This window comes from Triticum aestivum, chromosome 5D (assembly GCF_018294505.1).
Source record: "Triticum aestivum cultivar Chinese Spring chromosome 5D, IWGSC CS RefSeq v2.1, whole genome shotgun sequence".
NCBI lineage: Eukaryota > Viridiplantae > Streptophyta > Magnoliopsida > Poales > Poaceae > Triticum > Triticum aestivum.
The window spans coordinates 233,339,761-233,349,467 of NC_057808.1; the positions used below are offsets into that span (position 1 = coordinate 233,339,761).

At 40.0% G+C, this 9,707-nt stretch overlaps 1 protein-coding gene across 1 annotated transcript; it reads right to left on the bottom strand.

The window, feature by feature from the left end:
• Window positions 1-861: 861 nt before the first annotated feature.
• LOC123120359 (long chain acyl-CoA synthetase 4) lies at window positions 862-9,117 on the bottom strand. The gene is made up of 19 exons (XM_044540330.1): window positions 8,814-9,117; window positions 6,262-6,325; window positions 6,054-6,143; window positions 5,559-5,615; window positions 5,040-5,088; window positions 4,804-4,880; window positions 3,978-4,017; window positions 3,798-3,892; window positions 3,442-3,615; window positions 3,248-3,358; window positions 3,072-3,159; window positions 2,908-2,974; window positions 2,738-2,813; window positions 2,523-2,640; window positions 2,156-2,404; window positions 1,839-1,978; window positions 1,548-1,730; window positions 1,273-1,392; window positions 862-1,166 (listed from the first exon to the last, which is right to left on the bottom strand). The coding sequence occupies exons 1-19, from the start codon at window positions 8,981-8,983 to the stop codon at window positions 1,131-1,133; spliced, it is 2,004 nt and encodes a 667-aa protein (XP_044396265.1). The 5' UTR covers window positions 8,984-9,117; the 3' UTR covers window positions 862-1,130.
• Window positions 9,118-9,707: the final 590 nt, after the last annotated feature.

The following is a 9,707-nucleotide window of genomic DNA, read 5'->3' on the forward strand; positions in this document are numbered from 1 at the left end:
GGAGCAAGATGCACTGAAACATAAGTCTATTGGGAAACAAGTTGCTTCAAGTTCTAATCTGTTCGACAGGCTACGATTGTGCATCGCCCAGAATCGGAAGATCGTGAGCCTGAAATTAAAATGCTACTACACGTACGACCGACATACAGTCACGGTCATTCATGTAATCACCCATCAAAGGCCACATCCATCCATCTAAGCATGGTACAAAAAACAGATTGAAAAGATTGTGCGTGGAGTAGTTCTGTTATACGCTAATTAGGGCATGTACAATGTTGGTATTTTACGAGTGCCACGTAGGATAAACATTGAGGTGGAAGAGAAAAGGCTTATCTTCTCTTATTTAAGAAATGATCTCTTAGCATAATATGTCTTGCCATATATTTAGGATAACCGTTGAAGAAATAACCCATTATAGACATGTTATTGTCATTTCTAAATTACATGCAAAGCTTAAGATATCAGCCACTACCACTGTACATGCCCTTAGCATATACCATTTGGGTCTGTAGTTACACATGTTTTTAGTTGCTTGTATATGCTGCATGTAGTATTTGATATGGTTTGAGTGCTATCCAGCCGATAATAAGAATGAACTGTCAGCTGTAAGAAAAGCTAAACAACAACGCTAGTGAGCACATGCTATGACTTTCACTCAAAGGGGAGTGCACACTACACCCAAGGTACATCACCATATCACGTACAATAGCTTCACAATGGATGCAAAAAGTTACTGTACAGTGTATTGAAGATGGAGTGATGGTCAAATTTGCTCTGAGATCAACTGAAATTTGCCCGATCAGAGGTCGCGTCTGCATGATACAATGCACTGAGATGGAGTTGCACCTGTTACTTTTCGGATTGCTTGACATTATTCATTTTACTGGAAAAGAAAAGGCGCAACCACAAAATTTTAACATCGATTTACTTATGACAGAGCCACTATGTATGTACGTCATTCCAAGTATTTGTTTTCTTTCACGTTCAAAGAGAACATAAGGGGGGGAATTAAACCTAGAAAAACAAACGCTATATGTTAATTTACATCCAGACAGAAGTTAAAAATAAAATAAAACTTTGAAGAGGTTGCTAAGCTCATGTTGCATACGCGCTGCCCAGATCGGTATAGCCTACTTCATGCTCTTATACATTTCGTCAATGATGCCCTGGAGAAAGATGGCAAGGAATTCAGATGGATAATGCTATCAAATTACCTTGAAAGACACGATGCAAAATACATATGTATCCATGAATCGCACGTGTGAATCATACCTGATAATATTTGAGGAGCTGCGGCCGCTTCTTCTTGTAAGTTGGGGTGATGAGGTCGCGCTCCATGTCAAAGAGCACCGGCTCCAGATGAACAGCCCTGATCATCTCAAAGCCTTTGAGCTGTTGCAACAAAATCAGAGAACGATCATGTCTCAGATATATCTGTCAAGGTCATCACATATTCACATGTGACCTTGTTCCAAAAATTGTTGGTATGTTTAACTACTAGCCAGGTTAACAACTCACTCCTTTAAAAAAAAAGGTTAACAACTCACCTTCTTATCTTTGCCAGTTTTGCTCAGTTCTTCCAAGATGAACTCTTTCGCTTTAGCATCTCCACATATCGAGGCAAAGTCTCCGCTAACCCCGTTCGACTCAGCCCATCGTTCCAGACCTTGCTTGTTGGGGTTGATCACCGCAACCAGGCATGATTCGAAGCTGTTTCCATACACCCAAATCTGAAGAAATTCGTGTAAGTTAGTGGGTAGCACATGGATTTTTTTATATATAATGCTGTGGAATACTTGGGGGCAAATGAGTGCGTGGAGGTTGTCCCCGGACCATACCGAATCAACATTAGGAGCTTGACCAAATATGTTCTCTAGATTCTCAACCGCGACGTATTCTCCTTGGGAAAGCTTGAATATGTTCTTCTTGCGGTCGATGATCTTCATGCTTCCATCATGCTGCCACTCACCAATGTCTCCTACAGTAAGATGTGGAAACGAGCGTATCCAGAAGAAGCATTCAGAGAGACTGATATGTCAAAGACCTTATAATGGCAAGTTAAATGGCTGTTTTATGATGAGCATCGCCAATTGGCGAATATTCTACAAAATATTTGGTTTCCTCTTGCCATTCGTGACTGACATTGACATAATACCTGTGTGGAACCAGCCATCGACCAAGACTTCCTTGGTGAGGTCTTCTCGCTTATAGTACCCTGAGAACAAGGTGTCCCCTCTGATGCAAATCTCCCCACGAGGTGATTCTTTTGATAATGCATCATACCCCATCTCAGGAACAGATTCTAAGTGTACTTCAACGTATGGGACAGGAGGGCCGACAGTTCCCAGCATGGACATGTTGTTTGGCAACGAAACAAAAGACCCAGCACAGGTCTCTGTGAGACCTATAAAAACAAGCAATTACAATCAAGTTAGTCAGGTATCTCAGTAACTACTCAAGATTTTTTTTCCTTTTCGCTGAATTCTGTGCAATAAAATCATAATATATGGCTATAAGCATACCATAGCCTTGGAGAACATGAGAGCATGTAACGACACGCAGAAACTCCTCGACATGATTAGATAGAGGAGCTGCGCCTGATAAAATTACTCGCACTCTACCACCCAATCCTCGTTTCACCTATACGGTTGCATGATAAAATTAAAGCTGAACTCAGCATAAACATCAGAGTTTAGATCAGAACTGCCATTTTAGAATTATTCTCATTTTGGAGTACCTTGGTGAAGACTAGTTTGTCAAAAATAGAAGCAGCATCTTCATGCTTGCTTCCTTTTATCATGTTCCCTTGTTTGCTGCAGAATCATTTAGTATTCAGAATAAAAGAACAAGAATTTCATCACCATGTCAGAGAAAAGAATTGACTAGAATTTTCAGATAAAATCTTACTATTTGTACGCAACATTGAACAATGTCTTCTTTAGGAAGCCACCGGTTGAGACTTTATCTTGAAGTCCTGAATCAAAGAAGCAATGCAATATTATCACCTGCCCAGATGGTTGAAGAATTATATTAACCTGCATATTATGGATTCTTCAGGTTTAATGCTGTACCTCCATAGATTCTGTCTAGCACACGTGGAACAGCACAGAATATTGTTGGCTTGAGTTCTCCAATGTCTTCAACCAAGAGTTTGACATCCTGAAGCAGATTGTTTATTGATCAGAATGTGCTACTTTGATATGAAGAAAGCAACAAGCAATAAACAGTGTGTTTCTTCCATCCTTACTCCACGCCAAAATCCAATTGAGGCCCCGTGGTGAATGAACACCTCCTCAATCACACGGTCAAATATGTGGGCAAGCGGAAGATAAGAAATGTAAACATCATCCTCACGAATCTGTTACAACGAAATCAGATCCAAATAAATGAGAATATAGCTCAAAGGTACTGAAAACTGCAGTGAAATATGAATAGCTGCACCTGTTCATTTGAATTGCGAAGGAACTCATCCACTGCTGAAACAATGGTGATAATGCTCTTATTAGAGATTAAAACTCCCTTTGGATCACCAGTTGTTCCACTGGTATACATTATCGTGCATATGTCAGCCTTTTCCTTTGGAGGGAGTTCATACTTCTCTTCAGCCCCATCTCCCTATAGGTGTAATAGTAAATAAAGTTAGTTATTCTAGTGTCAGATGGATATAAAATCATATTGGTCACAAGGATGTCCTTAAAATTCTATATATGGTTAAAGCATAGACAAGAAAGAGTGTGTTTGATATACTAGTAGCTCCATTTTCACAAAACAGTTGTCTCAGAAAGTGAGAACCTTACCTTAAGCACAAACTCGGACCATGAGTAGATAGACAATCCGTTCTGCTCAACCTTTTCCTTCTGATCAGGGCTGACCTTACCAAAGCTCACGATGGCTTGAAGCAAGATATGACCATATCAGCAAAACATATACATGGCACTATAGCTTAACAACAGAGAACTAACTCATGTCTAACTCACTCTTCAAAAATTTGGTCGCGTTTGGTAATGTCTTGAGTACCTGAAAAGTACCCCGCCAAAATATATTTCAAGCACTCAAAACACAATGTATATCACATGTAATAAAGTCACCAACTTCTACATGCACAGTGCTATGATGATTCTAATAAATCAATCAACACATTTGTATGTCATATATTACAATCTCCATGGGTGTTTATTAGGAAAACAACGTAATGGTTATAGAATATATAACGGAATTACCGAATTAGCACAGAATGTAGAACTCCAGGCTATTCTATCTGAGATAAATAGTCATTTTACTGACCTGGTTGCTTTCAAAGAGATTCTTAATAAACAAAGCACTGAGATTAACCAAGTCCTCTATTCCAACTTATTTGAAGTTCAAGCTTTGTCCTAAGTCAAACTTCTCTTAAGTTTTGACCAAGTCTATAGAAAACTATGCTAATATCTACTCCCTCCGTTCCTAAATATAAGTCTTTCTAGAGGTTACACTATAGACTACATACGGAGCAAAATGAGTGAACCTACACTCTAAAATATGTCTATATACATCCGTATGTAGTTTGTAGTGGAATCTCTAAAAAGACTTATATTTAGGAACGGAGGGAGTATAACATTAAATATATATAGTATGAAAATATTTTATGAAATTTAGTGTTGCAAATGTTGATATAGATTCCTATAAACTTAGACAAACTTAGAAAGTTTTACTTATGACAAGATAGTGTTTCAAATAATTTGGAACGGAGGTTACTACTACAACGTGCTTTCTAGTATTGTAACATATAGTTAAACTAGTTGGTGTTCCAGTGGAGCAATGTACCTCTCCAATCTTCTTCTCCTCCACAAAAGCAATTTCGACCTCTGCATGGCACAATATAAATTCTATTGCCCCAGCACCTAAAAACATCAATTGATGGGAGATGTCAGCATGCCACTGTTAAACAACTTCTAAACTCAAAATTCTGACATGTGAGAGCATGCATCCATGTTCTGGTGCTCACTGTTTCAGCTACCATATTTATTTTTCAATATCCAGTGAAACCAAGAAAAACTTACCAAGTGTGTCATACAATGGAACACAGTAAATGCCATGGGCATTGCAGGCCTAAGAAAATAAGCAAAGAAAAAAATTAGTGATGAGAAAATAGTGACGGCATTTCGAAAGTTGTGATGTGATAAACGGAAGTTATAGAAGTATTTTTAGAGAATGTTGACGCAACATTATTTTAATACGGAGTACAGTTAGGAGATTCCTAGTGCAGAGGAATACAAACAGTTTTTTCCACATTTTCTTCTTTAAAGACGGTTAGACAAAATATGAACAAATGTATGAGAAAACTTTTTTTAGCTTTCGGTAGAACAGGCAAATTTGGTGTAGGACATGTAGCTAAAAGTGGGGCCTTTCTTTTGGACATTAGAATACTGGGGTTCACAAATTGGACTAAGGATTTCATAACACTGTCTAATGAAGACGGCAACATAACCAAAGTGGTAATACACTAACATCCATTGTTTCTAATTTTCCCCACGTATTAAGCATCATTACTCCATACAGTGATGATATGTATCGCATACCTGCATACTCACAACCCACTCAGGGCTATTGCCTCCATAGATACCACATCGTCCTCCCTGCAGATGATCAAGGAGCAACCAATCAATCAGTAAGTAGTTTCTTAACAATACTAAAAGCTAGCCACACACAATAATACTGAAACGAACCATGAACCGTTCCCAATTTTGCAGTGTTATCTCAGAGAAAAAGGAAACTCCACCTATGTCTTCTAGGCATAGCCGGTCCCAAGCCCGGGTAAAGGAGGAGGGTTGTGATAGGCTTGGCGAGCCAACGTAAAAACTAGCCAATCCCATAGGTATGAAACCCATTTGAGTGAGAGTAGTACTAGGATGGGTGACCTCTTGGGAAGTCCTTGTGACAGGGTTTCATATCTAGCCTACACCAACTTGTTTGGGATAAAAGGCTTCGTAAGTGTGTAAGTGTATCTCAGAGAAAAAGGAGCGTGCAAGATCACGGAACAAGCATCAAATGCGCAGATCGCTGGTGGCACATACCTTGTTGATGCCGCAGCTCCGGATTGAAGCCCCTACCTTGATCACAGTGTCGTATACTTCTTTGTAAGTCACCCATGTGTACTTGCCAGCCTGATATGAAATTGACACAAGGTAGGAGATCGCAAATTAATCTGCCGTAAAAAAACTGAGAAACATTGAGTGCAAACGTATGAGGCCTAGTTTGGGAAACTGAGGACCATGGACCAACCTTTCCGTCCATGATTTCACGGCGGCCCATCATCGGGTTGCCAGGGTACTTTTCCACAGACAAACTGTACACATGCAAGCAAGCATATTATAAGGAGATTAAAATGATGTTCCTGTAGAGAGAATACATTTATTTCACACAGAAATTGGATAGGACTTTTAGCATTCAGAATGACTCTGTGTTCAGCTGTAGTTTGGTTTTCCAGTTTCAGATGTAGATTGGACATAAGGACAAGGTTTGGTTATGAAGTATGTAGAAATTGTGTCAGCGTTATGGTTTTTATCTGTTTGGTAGCATATCTGTAATATTATAAGATGTAACTATTTCTGTTATGGTTTTTACAAGTTTTGTAGTCCTCCTCAGTATGTAAATATTTTATTCCCAAGCTTGCAAACAGGACAGAGCAAAACAAGGTTGACGCTTTCAGTTTTGTTGTCTGGAGTTAAATTATGAGTCAATTACACTGGTGGTGCCACAACTTGGCGCAAACTGTCACTTTAGTGCTACAACTTGTGGTGTACATCGAAGTGGTGCAAAAACTTGGCTTGAGCGTGCAAATACGGTGCTAATCGCGTTTGTATACGAACGCGACGGTGACGAGGCATGACAGCATGGCGCGTGGCCCGCTGGCAGTGACTCAACAACGAAGATGGGGCGTCTGCGTGCTCTTTTTTCTAAAACTGCCTCATTTTTTTTGTTTTTTCACGCAAAAGCACTTGATAAGAGGGTCCCAGCTGTCAGCAGAATAAATTTTAATTGAGCAAAAAACGATCTTCTCAGGCCTCGAACCTGCAACAACGAGCTAAACACGAGTGCAGCTACCCACCTGAAGATACACACGCTTTATATCCATTAGTTAGACAGCATAAATTAATATTTGAATTCGAGAATAGAGATGCAGTAGCTGGGATCGAACAAGCACCTGAGGTAAACAAGCAGGCTCGCCAACCATTCCAAACCAAAGTTGTTCCATATAAATAAAGGATTGTCACTCTTTATGTCTATAACAGAATGTGCTCGTGGGATAAAACGGACAGAAGCTAGTGCGGCCCATTTACAACATGTTACTTTTTTTTTCATTTTGTGAAGTTTGTAAAAGGATTTAAATTATAACTATAAATAATAAGTAATATACATATAATTGTAAATGTGTATTAGAGGAATTGCAGTCTGATGGTACAGTACGGCCATATTTATTTCTCCATACATATATTAATTTTTATGGCCTGGATAATTTTATATGCTATACTCATTCCAAGGGATGAATATTTTATTGAAAACAGCTTGAATTTACTTAAATATAAATATATATAGAAATTGAATTAAAATACTGAATTAATATGGAAACAGTTTCTAAAATTAGTTAATACCTTTTATATTTCATAATTTATTTTTTTCGATTTTTATGAATTTAATAGGTGAACATTTTATGAAATTATATGGAAATTTAATAATGTGATTTACTTTATTTATATGGATATTACTTAAAAATTTAATTCAAACATTTTATGTAATTTCTGAAAAACTAACATGTTGAAAATTGGCTGCACTAACTGAACTCCGTTTTAGCCCATGAGCGCGTTCTGCTATAGACATAATACATGACGATTCTTTGTAAACATGTAATTACAATTGTTGGTGTGGTAGCTCTGCTCGTTCTTGACCTAAGGTTGCATTTTCGAATTTCAGCGGCTGCATACGTTTTTTCTTTGAAAAATTTAAATTCTTAATTTATGTTGTCTAAGTGAAGATATATAAAAGTTGTTTCTATTCTATACTGGAACGACGACCTTGATGGGGTAGTTAGCTGCACACGCAGGGTACTAGGGGTCCTCGGGTCGGATGCCCACCGCACCATTTTTGTCGGGGGCATTTCCGTGGAAGAAATAAAAAACCGAGGTGTTTTTTTGTCAGGGGCTTTTCTGTGGAAAAAAATAAAAAAAACCGAGGTGATTTTCGCAAAAAAGCATTGTATTGTCACTGACAATGCGCCCCACGCCACGTTGGAATGCGTCGTCAGCGGTGCTGACGTATACAAACACGATTAGCACCGTATTTGCATGCTCGAGCCAAGTTTTTGCACCACTTCGATGTACACCATAAGTTCTAACACTAAAGTGGTCGTGACTCTTAAATTATTCTATACGTAGCATCAGGTTCCTCTGAAGGAATGCCTGCATTGAATCTTCTACAGTGTCTAATTCCGACCAGTAGGAAACCACAAGACGTTTCTGCGTATGAATAACCGATGTATTTTTATATTTAATTTAAAAATCGCCGACGAGTGTCACCGTTACGTCAAGAATTGCGTATATATACTGTACAAAATAAAAGGCAGCGGTTTGAACGGCTCGAAGGTATTATAGCTAATTGTGGCCGCATTGCAGGATTGTTCGAAGGATTCAGCAGCTCCATGATAAGAAGAAATCGACCAGAGGGAACAACACAAACAGGATCGATGATCTGTCCCGAGACCGACCGAACGATTAACAGCTTTGTAAATCACTCCCGAGAGGGAGAAACGAAACGAAATAAAATCAAATCGAACGTACCGGAATATGTCCCAGCATGACTCGAGCCCCGGCACGGCGGGCGGCGACGCCCCGCCGGCGCCGGCGGCGCAGCGGTAGACGGGCCCGGCCGACGGCGCGCCGCCCTCCTCGGGCGCCGCCTCCCTCCCCTCCGCCACCTGCACCAGGTACTTCCTCGTGGCTTCCGCCATCCCTCCCTCCTTCTCTCTCTCTCCCTCCTCTCGTACGCGGCCGACGCCTTCCCCGATCTCTCTCGCTCGAGAGGAATCCACGGCGGATGGGAAAGGCAAGGGAGACGGCACGGGACGGGAAGGAAGGCCAGGCTTGGCTTGCGCTCCAATATAGGAGTACGGCGCAGGTGGTTGCTGCATTCAAAATAGAATAATTTATTATTTTCTGATTGTATTTTTTTAGACTAATACAGTTGTATTCATTTATTAGCATGGCGTGCGGCGTACGGTCATATTTTCCCCTTTCTTGCTTCTGTGACAGAGAATAGATTCAGACGCAAAAAAAAAAGCAGAGATTCAGATGTCTAGGAGTAGTAGTTGGCCAGCGAAAAAAAGAGGCAATAATTATGAACAGAGAGGAACAGGTTAGTCATGTTTAATTCTGGGCAAGAGGGGTCCAACTTGGCCAACGGGGCCACTTTGTTGAACGCTGACATGATCACCGATCGCCGCCTTCTAGAACCTGAAAAGCATTGCGGATTGTTTAGGGCACGTTCAACGCTAACCGCTAACCCTTAAACCGATTACCGTATCGGTTCGTGGACTAGTGAAGACCAATTTACGCACGCTGATGCAGGAGCCGGCTAACCAACTGTAGCCGCAAATGTCTGGAGACATTCCAAACGGAATTTAATGAAACTAAACAAATTTGATGTAAATTTAAACAAACCGAACGAATTTCATT

Excerpts from the sequence above, each read along its gene's own strand:
- LOC123120359 (XM_044540330.1), bottom strand. The coding sequence starts at position 8,983 with ATGGCGGAAGCCACGAGGAAGTACCTGGTGCAGGTGGCGGAGGGGAGG. Across the intron at positions 3,893-3,977 it reads CGCGACCAAATTTTTGAAGA|CCATCGTGAGCTTTGGTAAG; the intron begins GTGAGTTAGACA and ends TCTTGCTTCAAG. Across the intron at positions 3,359-3,441 it reads TTCGCAATTCAAATGAACAG|ATTCGTGAGGATGATGTTTA; the intron begins GTGCAGCTATTC and ends TCGTTGTAACAG.